This window comes from Mobula hypostoma, chromosome 1 (genome assembly GCF_963921235.1).
Source record: "Mobula hypostoma chromosome 1, sMobHyp1.1, whole genome shotgun sequence".
In the NCBI taxonomy this organism is placed as follows: domain Eukaryota; kingdom Metazoa; phylum Chordata; class Chondrichthyes; order Myliobatiformes; family Myliobatidae; genus Mobula; species Mobula hypostoma.
The window spans coordinates 201,791,635-201,811,379 of record NC_086097.1 but is presented as its reverse complement, the minus strand read 5'-3'; the positions used below and the strand labels follow the sequence as shown (position 1 = coordinate 201,811,379).

The window sequence follows — 19,745 nt, the reverse complement described above, 5'->3', positions numbered from 1 at the left end:
TAACTCTTTTTTCTCATGACGCAATCATGCTTATGGGGCAGTGGTTAAAGAGTAAGCATGAATCTGATGAACAAGAGGCCATGAATGGGTTTTCTAAAGTTTCAACATTATTAACTTGTTTTGTAATTCTCAATGTAACAAAATATCCAAAATTTCTTGAAGTTAATTGAACATATTTAGTACTCTTAGAGACATTGGAGTAGGTAATCAAAATTGTTGGGAAAAATGTGTTTTATGGAGAAACTTATAATTTGAAAAAGGGTGGAAAGATGGAGAGCATGCAGGATGGATTTCTAGTACTCTGAGTCCTGCCAGCTGAAAATACTGCTGTAAACAATGATATATTGAAATTTAGGGAAAATTAAAAAGGCTAGCATTGGAGGAGCACAATTATCTTGGACAGTTATAGGTCTGGAGGAGATTATAGAGTTACAGAAACTGCTTTCTGTAAACAGTGACAGACATTTTGAAGTGGAGTTTCTTAAAAGTTCTCAATGTCAATAAACTAGTCTGTGGAAAATAATAAGTGTACTGCTTTGGATACTGTTGGGGGAGATGATTTACCAAGAGGAAGCCACAGTAAACTCCAGAGACCGTAGTGCATAAAAAATCCCAGGAGATCAGCAGTTTCTGAGATACTTAAACCGTCCATGTGGCACCAACAATCATTCCATGGTCAAAGATACTTTGATCACATTTCTTTCCCATTCTGATATTTGTCTGAACAACACTGAACCTCTTGACCATGTCTGCATGCTTTTATGCATTGAATTGCTGCCACATGATTGGTGCACTGGTGTACCTCATTAAAAAGCCTTCTGTGAGGATTTGAATCTATCTATCTATCTATCTATTTATTTATTTATTTATTTATATAAAGGAGCTTGTGGTTGAGCCCACTAGTGGAAAGGCTATTTTGGATTGGACATTGTGTAAAGTTCTTGATTAGGGAGCTTAAGGTAAAGGAACCCCTAAGAGAAAGTGATGATAATATGTTAGAATTTAGAATTTGCCTTCAATGTGAGAGGGAGAAGATAAAGACAGATGAATCAGTATTGTAGTGGAATGAAAGGGATTTACAGAGATACGAGAGAGGAGCTGGCCAAAGTTGATTGGAAGGGAACGCTAGCCGGGATGACAGCAGAACAGCAATGACTAGTCTTTCCGGAGGCAACTTGGAAGGCGCAGGAAAGATACAATGCAAAGGTGAAGAGGTAATCAAAGGGAGAATGAGGCAACTGTGGCTGACAAGGGAAGTCAAAAACAGCATAGAAGCAGAAGAGAGGGCAAAAAATAGTGGGAAGGTAGAGGATTGGGAAGCTTTTAAAAACCAACAGAAGACAAATAAAAATCCATTATGAAATCTGTGCTGATAGGACACACAAAACTGCTGTGCAGTTTAACAGTGTTGTTAAGAAGGCAGATGGTGTGTTGGCATTCATGAACCGTGGGATTGAGTTCAAGTCGTGATGTAATGTTACAACTATACAAGACCTTGGTCAGACCCCACTTGGAGTACTGTGTTCAGTTCTGGTCACCTCACTACAGGAAGGATGTGGATACTACAGAGAGAGTGCAGAGGAGATTTACAAGGATGGTCCCTGGATTGGAGGGCATACCTTATGAGAATAAGTTGAGTGTACTTGGCCTTTTCTCCTTGGAGTGACGGAGGATGAGAGGTGACCTGATCGAGGTGTACAAGGTGATAAGGGGCATTGATCATGTGGATAGTCAGAAGCTTTTTCCCAGGGCTGAAATGGCTAACATGAGGGGGCATAGTTTTAAGGTGCTTGGAAATAGGTACCAAGGAGATGTCAGGGGCAAGATTTTCCCACACAGCGTGGTGGGTGCGTGGAATGCGGTGCTGGCGGGGGTGGTGGAAGCAGATACAATAGGGTCTTTTAAGAGCCTCTTCGATAGGTACATGAAGCTTAGAAAAATAGAGGGCTATGCACTAGGGATATTCTAGGCAGTTTCCAGAGTAGGTTAAAACATTGTGTGCTGAAAGGCCTGGAATATGCTGTAAATTTCTGTGTTCTTTGAGAGAAAAGATGAAATATGGAGGTAAGCTAGCCAATAATACATTGAAAAAAGACAGTAAAAGTTTTTTCAGATATATAGAGAGTAAAAGAGGTGAAAATTTATATCACACTGCTGGAAAATTATGCTGGTGAGGTAGTAATAGGAACAAAGAAATGGCAAATGAACTGCAGTATTTTGTGTCAATCTTCACTGTAGAATACACTAGCAGAATGCTAGAAATGTGAGCGTGTCGGTGGGTAGAAGTGAGTGTTGTTGCTATTACCAAGCAGGTGCTTGGAGGTTAAAAAGTCTGAAGGTAGATACCTATAAGTCACCAGGACCAGGTGGACTGCATCCCGGGGTTCTAAAAGAGATAGCTGAAAAGATTGCGGAGTCTTTAGTAATGATCATTCAAGATACAGGATTCTAGCATGATTCCAGATGAATGGAAAATTGCAAGTGTCATTCTATCCCTAAGAAGGGAGGGGACAGGAGGAGGGAAATTATAGGCCAGTTAGCCTGACTTCAGTGGTTGGAAAGATGTTGAAGACTATTATTAAGGATGAGGTATTGGGGTTCTTGGTCGGCTGGTGACACAGTGAGATCAGTGCCAGGCTCGAGAACGGAGGTTCCCGAGTTCAATCCAGTGACAATCCAGTTCAATCCAGAGCCCGCGTGCGCGCTCTCCATCAGCGCCGGGTTGAACTCGAGCTCGCAACTCGGCCTCGTAAAATAATACTGTAAAATGTCTGTGTGAGGAGTGGCGCCCCACACAGCCTTTCGAACTGTGCCTTGTAAGGCATGAAAATGCCCGATGCTGGCCTCTCAGGTCTGAGTTGACGACATCATCATCATCATATTGCGGTACTTGGAGGCACATGATAAAGCAGGCCAAAGTCAGTATGGTTTTCTAAAGGGGAAATCTTGCCTGACATATCTATTGAAATTCTACAAGAAAATAACAGGCAGGAAACCCAAGGTCAGTGGACGTTGTTTATTTGGATTATCAGAAGGCCTTTGACAAGGTGCTGCTCAAGAAGCCCCTTAACAAGACAAGAACCATGGTATTACAGGAAATATACTAGCATAGATTGGCCAACTGGCAGGAGGCAATGAGGGGGAATAAAGAGTGCCTTTTGTGGTTTGCGGCCCATGCATTGCTGTTGAGATTGCTTCTTTTCACGTTATATGTCAATAATTTGGTTGAAGTAATTGATGGCTTTGAGGCCAAATTTGCGGATGATACGAAGATAGGTAGAGGGGCAAGTAATGTTTAAGAAGCAGGATGTCTGCAGAGGGACTTAGACAGATTGGGGGAAATGGGCAGAGAAGTGGCAGATTGTCAAGGATGAGGTTACGGAGTACCTGGAGGCACATGACAAGATAGCCAGAACTCAGCACGGTTTCCTTAAAGGAAAATCCTGCCTGACAAACCTATTGCTTATTTTGAGGAAATTACAAGTAGGCTAGACAAGGGAGATGCAGTGGATGTTGTGTATTTGGATTTTCAGAAGGCCTTTGACAAGGTGCTGCACATGAGGCTGCTAAACAAGATAAGAGCCCATGGAATTATGGGAAGGTTACATACGTGGATAGAGCGTTGGCTGATTGGCGGGAAACAGAGAGTGGGAATAAAGGGATCCCATTCTGGTTGGCTGCCGGTTACCAGTGGTGTTCCACGGGAGTCCGTGTTGGGGCTGCTTCTTTTTACGTTGTACATCAACGATTTAGATTATGGAATAGATGGCTTTGTGGCTAAGTTTGCTGATGATATAAAGATAGGTGGAGGGGCCGGTAGTGCTGAGGAAACAGAGTCTGCAGAGAGACTTGGGTAAATTGGGAGAATGGGCAGAGAAGTGGCAAATGAAATACAGTGTTGGAAAGTGTATGGTTATGCACTTTGGCAGAAAAAATAAACGGGCAGACTATTATTTAAATGGGGAGAGAATTCAAAGTTCTGAGATGCAGCGGGACTTGGGAGTCCTCCTGCAGGATACCCTTAAGGTTAACTTCCAGGTTGAGTCAATGGTGAAGAAGGCGAATGCAATTTTGGCATTCATTTCTAGAGGAATAGAGTATAGGCGCAGGGATGTGATGTTGAGGCTCTCTAAGGCGCTGGTGAGACCTCACTTGCAGTACTGTGTGCAGTTTTGGGCTCCTTATTTAAGAAAGGATGTGCTGACGTTGGAGAGGGTTCAGAGAAGATTCACTAGAATGATTCCAGGAATGAGAGGATTAACGTAGGAGGAACGTTTGACCACTCTTCGACTGTACTCCTTGGAGTTTAGAAGAATGAGGGGGGACCTCATAGAAACATTTCGAATGTTGAAAGGCATGGACAGAGTGGATGTGGCAAAGTTGTTTCCTGTGATGGGGGAGTCTAGTACGAGAGGGCATGACTTAAGGATTGAAGGGCGTCCATTCAAAACAGAGATGCGAAGAAATTTTTTTAGCCAGAGGGTTTTGAATCAGTGAAATTTGTTGCCACGGGCAGCAGTGGAGGCCAAATCATTGGGCGTATTTAAGGCAGAGATTGATAGGTATCTGAGTAGCCAGGGCATCAAAGGTTATGGTGAGAAGGCAGGGGAGTGGGACTAAATGGGAGAATGGATCAGCTCATGATAAAATGGCGGAGCAGACTCGATGGGCCGAATGGCCAACTTCTGCTCCTTTGTCTTATGGTCGTATGGAACATCTTGTAGAGAAGTGCATGGTCATGCATGTTGGCAGAAGGAATAATGGCATTTTCTATTTTCCAAATGGGGAGAAAATTCAAAAACAGGTGCAAAGGGACTTGGGAATCCTTGTACAAGATTCCCTAAAAGTCAGCTTGCAGGTTGAGAATGCAAATACATATTAGCATTCATTTTAAGAGGACTAGAATACAAAAGCGAAAATGTAACGCTATGATTTTATAAGGCAATGGTCAGACTGCACATGGAGTATAGTGAGCAGTTTTTGGCCCCTTATGTAAGAAAAGAAATGCTGGCATTGGGGAGTGTCCAGAGGAGGTTTACGGGAATGATACCAAGAAGGAAAGTTTGAGGACTCTGGGCATGTAGTCACTGGAGATTAGAATAGTACTGTGGGGGGGGGGGGGGGGAGGGAAAATCTCATTGAAACTTATTGAGTATTGAACAGCCTAGAGTGGGTGCGGCGAGGATGTTTCCTCTCATGGGGGAGTCTTGGGCCAGACAGCACAGCCTCAGAATTGATGTCCACTTAGGACAGATATTAGGAAAAATTTCTTCAGTGAGAGGGTGGTGAATCTGTGGAATTCATTGCCACAGACAGCTGGCATGCCAAGTCATTGGGGTGTATTTAAGGCAGAGGTTGATAGGTTCTTGATTAGTCAGGATGTCAAAGGTTACAGGGGGAAGGCAGAAGAATGGGGTTGAGAGGGATAATAAATCAGTCATGATGGAATGGTGAAGCGTACTTGATGGACTGAATGGCCTAATTTGCTCCTATGTCTTATGGAATATAAATAAATAGATCTATTAAAGTGGCAGCTAAGGTAGACAAGCTTATGAAGCAGTATATAGGATGCATATTCATTAGATGGGGCATAGAAGGCAAGTGAATGGAGGTTATGTACAATTTTGTAAAACTTTTGTTAGACCACTGCTTAAGAATTGAGGCATCACATTATAGGAAAGACATGGCACAAAGGAGTTTTGCCAGGATATTTCCAGGGATGAAACATTTTGATTATGAGGAGGGACTGGTTAGGCTGGGTTTTCCTTGGATCCAAGTGGAGACTGATAGGACTATACAAAATTACGAAGAGCATAGATAAGTAGTCAGATATTTTTACATATTGCAGTGACATCTATATCCAAAGGGTGTAGGGTTAGGGTAAAAGATTAAGTAGTTCAGAGAAGATCCAGGGAAGAACAGTTACACCTAGAGGGTGATTTGACTCATGAAGGCACTTTCCAAGTGGAAGTGGGCAGTGAAAGTGTGTATTTTAAGTAGTATTTAGACTGGAACTCGACAGCTGTGGACCAAGTGCTGGTAAATAGTGTTAGTATGGACATGAAGTTCTTCATGGGCTGAAGAACATGTTTGTAAGCTGTATAACCATATGCCTTTTTGAAAGTGGCAGCAGAACTTTATCCCCCGCCACCCCAGATCAGATGGGCTAATGACAGATTTGAAAGAGAGGCAGGGCAGTTGCTGACTAAAGATTGTTAACAATATCAGCTACTTAGTGTGCCACGGATGGTTTCAATTACATGGGTCAAGAGAGCAGAAGGCAAACTTCATGAACAGCACTTGAGAAGGAATATGGGTAGGAAGGAAAGTGGGATAAATGGCAATTCATACATTTTCTCAATTATTAGACTTCTTAGGACCCCATTTTTACAGATGCCTTTGTAAACCTCTATCAGAAGTAGCTCTCGTACTAAACTGATAACTTTCAAGAATTCTAAATATCCTTTACTTAATTATGAATACAAATCTATAAAATAATTTCCAAATAACAAGTAAGGATTCATAAAGAGAGAAATTGTTCTGCTTATTGTCTCATTGTTGGGTTGAAAAGTTGCACATTTCTGGAACAAGATGACATCAAGTGCCTGGTATTGTGTTTTCTTATTCTTAATACTTGGAGGCTAGTGTATGGAGGGTAACCAAATCCTAACACTATCAGACAAGCAGATGATGAACATAGACTTTGACTAGTATAAAGTTCATCGTATTAGATGCAAACAATAAGTTAGTTGAGTATTAGGAAGTTGTAAGAAGTTTTTTAAAAAATACTTTCTCTCCCCCCCCCACTCAAAATAATAGTACATTTCTTTCCTTAATTACAGTCAAAAACAGTATCATTAAAATGGTATTGCAAACAATTTTATGCCATTGGCATTATGCAGTTATGGAAAGAGATTATTGACACATTCGTTATGTTTCAAACTGATGGGATGGCAAAACCCTGATGTACCCCCTGAATTACCAGAACAGCAATGAAAGCAGATGGTAGGGCAATCTCCTCATTAACTTGTATGGTTGACTGCACTGTACTGTTGCATTGCTAATACCTCAAGTGAACGGGATTCCACCTGTGCATTAATTTAATGCACCAAGGAAATTTATGATTTCCACTGGGCCACTTCTTAGAGAATGGTACAGTTTTTCTACCCTGTTTGCCTTATTCCAGTGATGCTCACAGATGTGTAATGACTATGCATCCAGCTGATGTGAAGGATTTTGTTTCCTTATTCATAGATGTTATGAGCTACACAAACCTTTCTTCTTCATCCTGTATCTGTGGTCTTCATTGCTTTGGAATTCTGAAAAGGCAATCAGTATTTTTCAACACTCAGGGTTCACTCGTACTGAGGAAATAAATTTTGCTCTATCAATTTTGTCTCTGAGTGGGGTATAGTGCTAGAGATTCCAGATGATTTCTTTGAGTGCATTTTCTGAAATTGGACCAAATAGATAGAATCACCCAGCTCATTGCTCAGATAAAACAACTCAATGTATGCTTGCTTAAAAGTGTGTACAGAGCTCCACTTACTGGCATAACAATGCTAGTGACATTTTTAATTATAGAAAAGGATGGACTATTCTTATATTTGTTGTTAAAAATCTAAAAGGAGTTACAGCAAGTTACTTAGGAACTTGGAGTGCTTACAACAATTTGTATAAAGCCAAAAATGGGAAGGTGGCTTTCTCAGGTATTTTCCTATTTCACACAAGTCAATTTGAGCAACAATTTCAAATTGTTATAGTCTGTATTTCTGCAAAGTGTAAATCATGCAGAATCAATACTAAGTATGCAGCAGTGTTATTTCTATCGTGTGCTATATATGTAGAACCAAAGGTGATTATATGCATTAATGTATGCTTAACTTATGTATGTTTGTTTTTTATCAATGCATTTCATTTTAAAATGTTGCAATATAAATATTTTAGAAAAACTTACAAACGTTTGTAAATTTAGTCATATTTGGACATGCATCTTATATGGTATGGGCCTATGTGTGAAGTCCCCTTCTCTGAAGATATTAGTTTTTTCAGTTTTAAACATTTTTATCCTTGTGCTACTTAACTTTTTGCTTTCTTCATGTATATGAAATATTATTTTCCATTTTAGTTTTATGGACGATCATTTGCAACTATCAGTAACCCTTTAATACATCTCTAGATGAGCTTGAGTAACTCCTCAAGCTCCAAAATTCTGTCTCTAACGTTATGTGCTACCTAATCCAAGCATGTGAGATTTCATAGATTTTACAAGGGGTGATTGATAAGTTCATGCCCTAAGGTAGAAGTAGTCAATTTTAGAAAACATAGCACATTTATTTTTCAACATAGTCACATCCTACATTTACACACTTAGGCCAGTGGTCGTGGAGCATACGGATCCCTTCTTTGTAAAAGTCAGCATCTTGGACCTCCACAAAGTGGCCCACAGCAGCGGTGATTGATAAGTTCGTGGCCTAAGGTAGAAGCAGATGAGTTATTAACTTCAGGCTTTCTGCATAATCACTCAAAGAGTTGAACTGCACATTCATGTAACAAGAGCTGTATAACTCATTTCCTTCTACCTTAGACCACCAACTTATCAATCATCCTTGCTGTGGACCACTTTCTGGTGGTCCAAGACGCCGACTTCTACGAAGAAGGGATCCATATGCTCTACCACCACTAGACTAAGTGTGTACATGTAGGAGGGGACTACGTTGAAAAATAAATGTGCTAGGTTTTCTAAAATTGACTCCTTCTACCTTAGGCCACGAACTTATCAATTACCCTTCGTACGTGTTGGTGATATTTGGCAATTTGGGACTCCTGGTGCTAGGTGATATTTCTCAATGTATTATTTGTATATTGCAATTGTCCACTGCTTTTGCTATTTGCCAATTCCTGACTCAAATTTTGTGTGATGTGCCCCTAAGAGCAATATTCTGTCATGCATGTTGTTCGAGACAAGAATGTGGCACATGCATGAATCAAATATAATTAAGTTCTTTAATTTAGGGCACAAAATTGTAAAAAGAGTTTCTAACCACTTTTATTTTCATGTATGGAGCAAAGAAATCAAAGGCATTGGTTCAAATTAAGGCAAGGGCTCTAAGCATTTCTTCGTTTGCCATTAAAATTACCTCTGACGAAACTTGTAACATGAGTGAACAAAGGAATGATGTGATGATAACTTTCAAAACTTTAGTTACCAAGACTACCTTGATTTGTTCCCCCACCCCCCAGGAATGGAGGATGTGCTTACCCTGACATACTGGACTTGTCATTCCTATTTTGCATTTCACAATTCCCATATTCTTTCTCTGTTGACCAGGCAACTTTGTTTTATGAATTATTCCCTCAGGTCATCCTGGTTTAGCCCATCAGTGACACCCTGCCTGTAGCTTTATGAGCTTCTTTTGTCTCCTTCCCAGTTCTGACAAAGGGTCTTCGACCTGGAGCATTCACTGTTTCACTTTACGCAGACGTGGCCTGACCAGACATTTCTAGTGTTTTCTGTCTATATTTCTAATGCCTTCATGTCCTTGTGTGAAATGATTTAACCCTTATTTGTTAAAATATTGTTTCTTGTGCTTCACATATAGTGCTTTACAGCATTTTGTAATAAAATGTGAATGATGTCTCAAAAGTTAGATTTAATGAAATTGTATTTAATGAAATATCTTTGATACAGTTGATCATCAGATAATACAAATCTAATGAAAATGACAAAGGCCTCACAGAGAGTGATGGTTTATAAGAAACATTCACCAAGTGATGTCAGGTCCAATCCTATTCATTTCACCTTGATATTATTTTAATCATCAAGCTTTTCCTCAAATCATTTACATTTCCACACAATTTCCTTTTTGCGTATAAAAGTAATTGAGTTGTTTAGATTTTTTTTAAACCAACCACACAGAATGAATGTTATGTTATTTCTAATATTATTGAAGTACTGTCAGCAAAATGGTAATGACCAGTATCACCCAAAATACGACTATAAAGTGTGGAATGCTTCTAATATATTATAAAAATATATCTTTCATTATAGTCCAATTTAGAGATAGAAGTGCAGTTTAGTAAGAATGATGTTTAGGATGTTGAAACATGAAAACAAGCTAAATTCCGTCTACATCTAAATAGCTGAAACATTTTAATAGATTTTGGTGATCTCTCAAATGCTGATTTTTTTTAGAATTTGTAATTTTCTTTTTTTTGATTTGCAGTGTAGGGAATCAAACAGGTATGCTATGGACTTTTCTGAGTGTTGTTATTTAAGGAATGTAGTCCTTAAATATTCTGTATTGGTTTTAATTATCTTTTTAAAAAGATCAGTATATCATTTTTATGCACTTCTTTCTTTAGTCTCGTCCCATCCCTTCACACCTCACTTCTGCAGTAGCAGAGAATATATTGGCCACAGCATGTGAGAGTGAGAGCAGAAATGCAGCAAAGAGAATGCGTCTGGATGTGAGTCAACAGCAACAGGTATTAATCTCAAAGTTGAATGGGGGTCACATGGTAACGGTATAATAAATACAGTAAACATACTTTGAATTTTGAAGCACATGATAACTTTTCCCTCTAATAGTTAATTGCTTGAGTATCTAACCAGCATCACAAGTGGAATGTTAGTGATTCCATTCTCTGGACAAGCTCTTCAACTGAGGCTTCATGTGCCCTGTATTAATGTTTTAATAGAAATTGCAATAAAAGTTGTAAAGATGTTAAAATACAAGCTGGCAATTATCACATGCCAAACAAGATACTGAAATACAATCTGATAAATGTTAACTCTAAGAATTGCAAGAAGATTCCGGGAATGAAGGGGTTAACAAGCGAGGAGCATTTGGAAGCTTTGGGCCTGTACTCTCTGAAATTTAGAAGAATGCGTCGGAATCTCATTGAAACCCACTGAATGTTGAAAGGACTAGATAAGGTGGATGTGGAGAGGATGCTTCCTCCGGTGGAAGTATCCAGAACTAGAGGGCACAGCCTCAAAATTGAGGAGGTGACCTTTTAGAATGGAATTAGAGGATTTTTTTTTTAGCCAAAGCGTGGTGAATCTGTGGAATGCTCTGCCACAGACTGCAGAGGAGGCCAAGTCCAGGAGTATATTCAAAGCAGAAGTTGATAGATTCCTGAGTGGTAGGAGCATCAAGGGATATGGTGAGAGGGCAGGTGAATAGGGTTAAATGGGATCCGGGATCAGCCATGATGAAATGGCGGAGCAGACTGGATGAGCCAAATGGCTTAATTCTGCTCCTGTATCTTATGGAAATTCTTCTTGTGGTTCCACCATATGCACATTGAAGGCATTAAAGGGAGTTGTTCCGTGTATGTGCATTTATGGGAGATCGAAATGCTGGCATAGCCCAGTTCCCTAAGATGGCACATGTTCCTCATCAAAAATCATGCTTCATACAAAGAATAACTTGCTTTCTGTATGTTCTGTGTGGGCAATTTAACTTTGTGTTATGACATAACAATGAAATGTGACATCTGAAGTTTACCTGAATGGTGATCTGTCAACAGTGGTCATATTTGGCAGATGCAAAATGAGGTTGTATCAGTGTATTCAACCCACTGCACAGGAGCACAGTGCCTTTGGATACAAACTACAGGTGCAGATTTACCTAATCTTGCTTTTAACAATTCTGCTGTCCACACAATTTCTGAAGAAATCTACTTTCTTTAGTTGCAGAGTAAGTTGTGAATTGGTGAATGGAAAAAATAAAGGGCAGCACTCCCATTGGTTGGGTAAACCTGAGAGAAGGGCAGCGTGACAGTTCAGTAATCTACACTGATACCAACCACAGATCAGATGACAATTGGTGAACACCTCCACTTAGTCTGTGAGAATGATCTTAAGCTTTCAGTGCCTTGCAGTTCTGTTCCTCACCTGATTTCCCACTTGGTCCTCTTATCGTGATCACTTGTAATAAATTTGTAAGAAAGCTTGTAAAACATCATCTCGTCTTTTTCACTTGGGCACTTAGAAACTTTCAGACAGAGTTTAATAACATCAGATCATAATCTGTCCTCCCATGTTTTTAAGGACTGTCATGATTCTGATATATCTATTTCTTATAGATTCAGTGTTTGTTCTGTTATTTGTTCATTTGTCATGAATCACAAATGCAGTCACAGATGCTAGAATAGGAGACGGAGGAATCCATGGATTTTCTGAATAATGGCATCTTCCTGCTCATTCAAATTCATCCTAATGCCTGAATATTTCTGTTTCTTTTCAGCTCACCTGAGGGTGAGCTCCCAGCGGAGGACTGGAGCTACTTACGTTGTAAAAATCTTTTTGATTCTTGCTTTGCTGCGAAGGGATCCTTTATTTGGTTGCAGCTAGGACACAAACTGTATCTTAATAAAATACTGTTGCTTTGTCATCCTGTTATTTAAATTTTACTCCATTTATCACATCTTTGTCCACATGTCCTACAACTCTGAGCACCAATTTTGCAGATTTAATCACCATATCAAAAATGTTGGATGGACCGATCCAAACGAAAATGGACAGCTTCTCTGCTTTACATTGGGAACGATGTTACTCTAAACAGGCAGAAGTGACAGCTGACAGGGGCACAACATTGACCAGCAATAGGTCACCACCAGGGATGAGAGAACATACCTGGCATTTGGAAAGCTCGCGTTGAGGAAGTTTAGTGGCTGTCTTCATTGAAAGTGTAGAAGTGCATGGTAACACAGACCAAATCTTTCCAATTTGATGCTGGAGAAATATTCTAGCCCATAGCAGAAGTTTTAAAAATAATTCTTTGGGCCTCTTCTGTACACAGGCACATGTTAAATTAACAATTACATAATTGAACTTCCTATCTAAACATTTTATAAAGAAATCATAACAGTTTGCAACCCTTGATCCTCTTCCTTGGTTAAAAAGGGAGAGTGAAAACAGAGATGATAGTTAAATAACCACTTGAGAATTAGGTTGATTTTATTGCCAGCCCCACCAGATTCTGCCAAATGGGTAGGGTTAAAATTGCCACTTCAGAAAAATAAATGGTGCTAACTTATGCTGATGCTCAATGTTTTAGTCACAAGAAAGTACAACTAGCTCTGGGTGAGAAAAAAGATAATAGGGAAACACCTGCAAAATGTTTTAATGATCTGACCACGTTAAATCTATTCAAGCTTCTTCACTTTACATTTACATTCAGTAATTGCAGAACATTTTTTTCTTCATTTTTGGAATATGTTTATAAATTTAATTTAGTAATTCATGTGCAATTATTTAGTGCTCGACAAAGATAAGCTTTAAATGACTTTCAGGTCTCTAAGTAATTATGTACTGAGGTAGTAGCGGACCTGGGATTTCCCTCTGAATAGTTGTCATAGCAGCAACGACAAGTAGGCAGGATTGTGAAAATGTTGACTGTGCATTAAATAGGCTAATATAATACCAATACTGATAGAGTACTTTGATGCATGGTCTAAAATATTGTCACCTATTTACTGCTAGTTTAAAGTTGATTTAAAAAAAAGTGTGGCTTAGTCCCAGATTTTTTAAAATACATTTTTAACAACAAAGGCGTTTTTTTTGTTTCTAAATAGCTGACATGCTGACAATGTTTTGACAACATCACCCAGAATCAATAATTAAGTTGCATATAGCAGACACCATCATCATTCAAAAGTGAGTTGGCTTTTTTTTTGTTTGTGGGATAGCATCTATGAAGATTATATTATCCTTGCCAAAAAGGCTAGAATTATTGGCTAGAGCTCACCAAACATGAGAATTGATCCCAAGTCTGTTCCTTCGAAGAAGCCTGTGGCAAGAGTCTCTCTTAAAAAATAAACTGGTTCCCCTTATATGAAGATGTAATTCCTAAGATAGACTCCCAGGTGGGTATCATTTTACCAAATATTATTGATGTATTTGAACGAGCAGCAGTGTAAATGCTATTACTGAACCAGATCCATTAACAGAAAGAATTTAGCATCCTGACAGTAGCCTTGTGAGGTTGTGTGTAATCTCAAGGTTGTCGGTGAAGTGTGGCAAAGCTCATTGTCTGCTGAATTTATCTTTGTTCTAACAGACTCTTACGATACTGAGGTTGGAACCCACTTGGATAGCTACAGGCTCAGTCTATACTCAAAGTAAAATGAAAGATATTAACATTTTTTGTGTTCAATGAAGATACTAATATTTTTTCAAATGATTAATATCCTAGACTTAAAGAATCTCCACATCTTAGTGAGGAAAGTAAACTGATAACGCATTGTTTCACAGGTAATTTGCCAAATATGAAAGAATAAACAATGAGATGGCTGATTGTTTTAATCTAGAAAGTATTTTATCAATTCCTATTCTTATTCAAAGGAGAATGTTGATATTCAAATTAAATATATAATGGAAAATACAGCATTTTAAAATCATATCTACTGGAGTTGCTTGGTATCAAGTGAACAAAAGACTTAAAGAAATGTACAGTATTATTGGCCTTCTTGTCCACACCAACCATAATGCCTATTTATACCAGTCCCATTTGCCTGCATTAGGACTGCATCCCCCTACTCCTTTCTTACTGAAGTATTGCCCAAAATCCTTTTAAATGTTGTATTAGTATATTCGGAATGATAAATACAAGAGATTCTGCAGATCCAAAGTATTGCACACAAAATGCTGGAGGAACTCAGCCCAAAGCATCAGAAAGATGGCATATTCCTTTCCATAATGCTATCTAACTGTTGAGTTTCTCCAGTATTGTATGAGTGTTATATTTAGAATGAGAGTTTCCAATATTTACAGCTCTTCCAAATAGTCACCATCACCTTTATAAAAACTTACTCTTCAGATTATTTTTCTATAAACAAGTATTAGCCACAATCATTTTATTGGTTTATATTTCTACCGAACTTATGAACCCTTTATTATCATTAAGCTGACATTTTATTGAGGTGCAAGGTATCTAGACAGATTTTTTAAAGCATAGCAAATTTTTACAGTAGTGCGAAAGAATTATTTTTGATATCTGCAGTAAGAATTCTTTAGAACATGCATGAGATCCATAGTGACTTGGTCATCTGGATTCAGAATTGGCCGTTAGAAGCTATAGAAGATGGAGGGTAGTGATCACTAGGTTTTATTCTTGCTGGAGGTCCATCACCAGTGGTGCAAGACCGTAAGACATACTTTTTATAGGCACTGTAGGTTAGTTACAGATGTGGCAGAGAATTAGCAGATAGAGATCAATCTGGGCAAGTGTGGTATGTTGTATTTTGGTGGATCAAATGTAGAGGGAAATACACAGTTAATGGCAAGACCCTTACCAGTGTTGATGTGCAGAGGGACCTTGAAGTACAAGTGCACAACTCTCAGAAAGTGACTATACAGGATGATAGGATGGTATAGAAGACATACGGCATTATTAGTCTAGGCATTGTGCTCCAGGAGTCAGGAAATTCAGTTGCAGCTTTATAAAAACCCTGGTTAGGCTGCATCTGGATATTGCATCCAATCACCCATTAAAGAAAGGATCTGGCGGTTTTGGAGAGAACACAGAAGAGGTTTACCAAGATGCTGCCTAAATCGGAGTGCATATGCTATAAGGGGATGTTGGACAAACTAGGGTTGTTTTGACTGGAGCAGCTGAAGCTGTGGGGAAACTTGACAGAAGGTTATAAAATAGTGTGAGCTAATATGTTTCCCAGGGTTAAGATATCTAATACTAGATGGTATGCATTTATGGTGAGAGGGGGGAAATTTGAAAGATGTGTGGGGCATGTTTTCTATTAAAATAGACACCAGAGGATGTCTGAATTGTGCTGCCAGGTAGAGGTGGAGGTAGGTATAATAAAGGCATTTAAGAGGCTTTTAGATTGGTGCATGGATTTCGCAGAAAGAACCATGTGCAGGCAGAAAGGATTAGTTAAATTAGGTGTCATTAGCTTAAACTAGTTTGGCACAACTTCATGAGCCTGTTCCTGTGTTGTACAGTTTTATGTTCTACTTAACCAAATTATATGATGAATACAAGTCTCGGAGATTCAGTACAATTGGAAGAAATCAGTTTGCATGAATTTTCCGCAAAGCCTGCCTGAGTTTTTCACTTGCTTGCAATGAGAGGTGCAAGAAAATCTTGGTGAAAAGTTTAGCAGGAGCAACCAAGTACCTTACAAAGATGTGCACCATTTAAAAAAAAATGTCAACATGATCAAATCATTCTTTAACTGATAAAGCTCATTAAACACAGCCAGATGGTCCAGGGAATAAATTTAATGGACAATTAGCTAGACTTGGAATAAAGCCTAGATTACCAAGGGTAATCTGGGTAGTAGGGATAGTCCGGGTAATTATAGACCAGTGAGCCTTACATTTGTGATGGGAAAGCTGTTGGAAAAGATTCTTAGAGATAGGATCTATGGGCATTTAGAGAATCATGGTCTGATTAGGGACTGTCAGCATGGCTTTGTGAAGGGCAGATTGTGGCACCACCTCAGAGTTCTTTGAGGTGGTGACAGGGCATATAGATGAGGGTAGCGCAGTGAATGTGATCTATATGGATTTTAGTAAGGAACCTGACAAGGTTCCACACAGTAGGCTTATTCAGAAAGTCAGAAGGTATGGGATCCAGGGAAGTTTGGCCAGGTGGATTCAGAATTAGCTTACCTGCAAAAAGCAGAGGGTCGTGGTGGAGGGAGTACATTCGGATTGGAGAGTTGTGACTAGTGGTGTCCCACAAGGATCGGTTCTGGGACCTCTACTTTTCGTGATTTTTATTAATGACCTGGATATGGGGGGGGAGAAGGGTGGGTTGGCAAGTTTACAAATGACACAAAGGTTGGTGGTGTTGTAGATAGTGTAGAGGTTTGTCGAAGATTGCAGAGAGACATTGATAGGATGCAGAAGTGGGCTGAGAAATGGCAGATGGAGTTCAACCGGGAGAAGTGTGAGGTGGTACACTCTGGAAGGACAAACTCCAAGGCAGAGTACAAAGTAAGTGGCAGGATACTTGGTAGTGTGGAGGAGCAGAGGGATCTGGGGGTACATGTCCATAGATCCCTGAAAGTTGCCTCACAGGTGGACAGGGTAGTTAAGAAAGCTTATGGGGTGTTAGCTTTCATAAGTCGAAGGATAGAGTTTAAGAGTTGCGAGGTAATGATGGAGCTCTATAAAACTCTGGTTAGGCCACACTTGGAGTACTGTGTCCAGTTCTGGTCGCCTTACTACAGGAAGGATGTGGAAGCATCGGAAAGGGTAGAGCGGAGATTTACCAGGATGTTGCCTGCTTTAGAGAGTATGCATTATGATCAGAGATTAAGGGAGCTAGGGTTTTACTCTTTGGAGAGAAAGAGGATGAGAGGAGACATGATAGAGGTATATAAGATATTAAGAAGAATAGTGGACAGCCAGCGGCTCTTCCCCAGGGCACCACTGCTCAGTACATGAGGACATGGCTTTAAGGTAAGGGATGGGAAGTTCAAGGGGGATATTAGAGGAAGGTTTTTTTTACTCAGAGAGTGGTTGGTGCGTGGAATGCACTGCCTGAGTCTGTGGTGGAGGCAGATACACTAGTGAAGTTTAAGAGACTACTAGACAGGTATGTGGAGGAATTTAAGATCGGGGGGTTATATGGGAGGCAGGGTTTAAGGTTTGGCACAACATTGTGGGCCAAAGGGCCTGTACTGTGCTGTACTATTCTATGTTCTATGTGGGATTGTTGATCTTTCTTTGAAAAGGATATCATTGCATTACTGTCCTATTGAATGGCAGAGCAGGTTTGTCTGCATGTTCCCTACACATTTATGTATTTGTGTTCTTTTGACAAGAATAATGGCTTTAACAATGACATCTGCCTGACAAAGAAAACATTGGCTAAGTATGCCACACATATTAAAAGCATGCCAAGTTCCAATCTCATTGGGCTCTCAAGTGTTGTAATCTTGCTGACCAAACTTTACTCACCTTAACCTGCTGCTTCATGATAAGTTGAGTTCTATCATGATTTGCAGATCGAGGAAAGACTTTGAGGAATCAGATGATGCTTCACTTATTAAGAGATACCCAGCCTCTGAGCTGCTCTTGGGGCTACAGTATTATGGCTCATTCAATTACATTTCAGTTTAGTAGCAATACAACAAATGATAGGAGCTGGTGAGAAATGCAAATATCATTTAGTGTAAAAGGTAAGTGGTTGGACTCTTTCCTGTTGGAGAGGGTCACAGCCTTGCAATGTAATATTACTTTCCACTTAAATAGCTTTGTTCGAATATTCTCACTGCATTCAGGCAGAGAACTTCAATGGTTGAGAAGTGGCAAATGGAAATGAATATTGTTTAGTCAATGGACAATAGACCTAAACATGAGGAATTCTGCAGATGCTGGAAATTCAAGCAACACACATCAAAATTGCTGGTGAACGCAGCAGGCCAGGCAGTATCTCTATGAAGAGGTACAGTCGACGTTTCGGACCGAGACCCTTCGTCAGGACTAACTGAAGGAAGAGCTAGTAAGAGATTTGAAAGTGGGAGAGGGAGATCCAAAATGATAAGAGAAGACAGGAGGGGGAGGGATAATAAGGTTCCCCTGGTCCTCACCTACCATGGTACCCACCAGCCTCCAGGTCCAACATATTATTCTCTGTAACTTCCGTCACCTCCAACAGGATCCGACCACTAAGCACATCTTTCCCTCTCCCCCCCCCCCACTTTCCACAGGGATTGCTCCCTATGCAACTCCCTTGTCCATTCATTCCCCCACTTATCTCCCTCCTGGCACTAATCTTTGTAAGCAGAACAAGTGCTACACATGCCCTTACACTTCCTCCTTTACCACGATTCAGGGCCCCAGACAGTCTTTCCAGGTGAGGCGACACTTCACCCGTGAGTTGGCTCGGGTGATATACCTCGTCTGGTGCTCCCGATGTGGCCTTCTATATATTGGCGAGACCCGACGCAGACTGGGAGATCATTTTGCTGAACACCTACGCTGTCCACCAGAGAAAGCAGGATCTCCCAGTGGCCACACATTTTAATTCCACATCCCATTCCCATTCTGATATGTCTATCCATGGCCTCCTCTACTGTAAAGATGAAGCCACACTCAGGTTGGAGGAACAACACTTTATATTCCATCTGGGTAGACTCCAACCTGATGGTATGAACATTGACTTCTCTAACTTCCTCTAATGCCTCACCTCCCCCGTGTACCCTATCTGTTATTTATTTATATATATATATATACACACATTCTTTCTCTCTCTCTCTCTCTCCTTTTTCTCCCTCTGTCCCTCTGACTATACCCCTTGCCCATCCTCTGGGTTTTCTCCCCTCCCCCTTTCCCTTTTCCCTGGGCCTCCTGTCCCATGATCCTCTCATATCCCTTTTGCCAATCGCCTGTCCAGCTCTTGGCTCCATCCCTCCCCCTCCCGTCTTCTCCTATCATTTTGGATCTCCCCCTCCCCCTCTCAAATCTCTTACTAGCTCTTCCTTCAGTTAGTCCTGACGAAGGGTCTCGGCCGGAAACGTCGACTGTACCTCTTCCAAGAGATGCTGCCTGGCCTGCTGCGTTCAGCAGCAACTTTGATGTGTGGTGGTTGGACAATAGACCTTCTCATTTCTGACATCTGCAATTTTGTTCATCTGCTTTGATAAATCCAGCAGTAACAACACTAAAGGTGCTGTGCACCACCTAGAGTAAAACAATCTTCCTGACCTGTATACCTGTATCAAGTGAATGAAGGAATAAAATACCAAAGTGACAAATTTCCTCT

General features: G+C 40.1%; 1 protein-coding gene across 6 annotated transcripts in view; it reads left to right on the top strand.

The window, feature by feature from the left end:
• The window catches only part of LOC134354245 (nucleolar protein 4-like), a 424,681-nt gene that overhangs the window by 389,486 nt on the left and 15,450 nt on the right, over positions 1 to 19,745 (top strand). For all 6 annotated transcript variants that reach the window (XM_063063184.1, XM_063063154.1, XM_063063168.1 and 3 more), the window contains one exon: positions 10,366 to 10,488. In XM_063063184.1, coding sequence (XP_062919254.1) covers positions 10,366 to 10,488 — 123 coding nt within the window. The remainder of the gene's footprint in view (positions 1 to 10,365; positions 10,489 to 19,745) is intronic.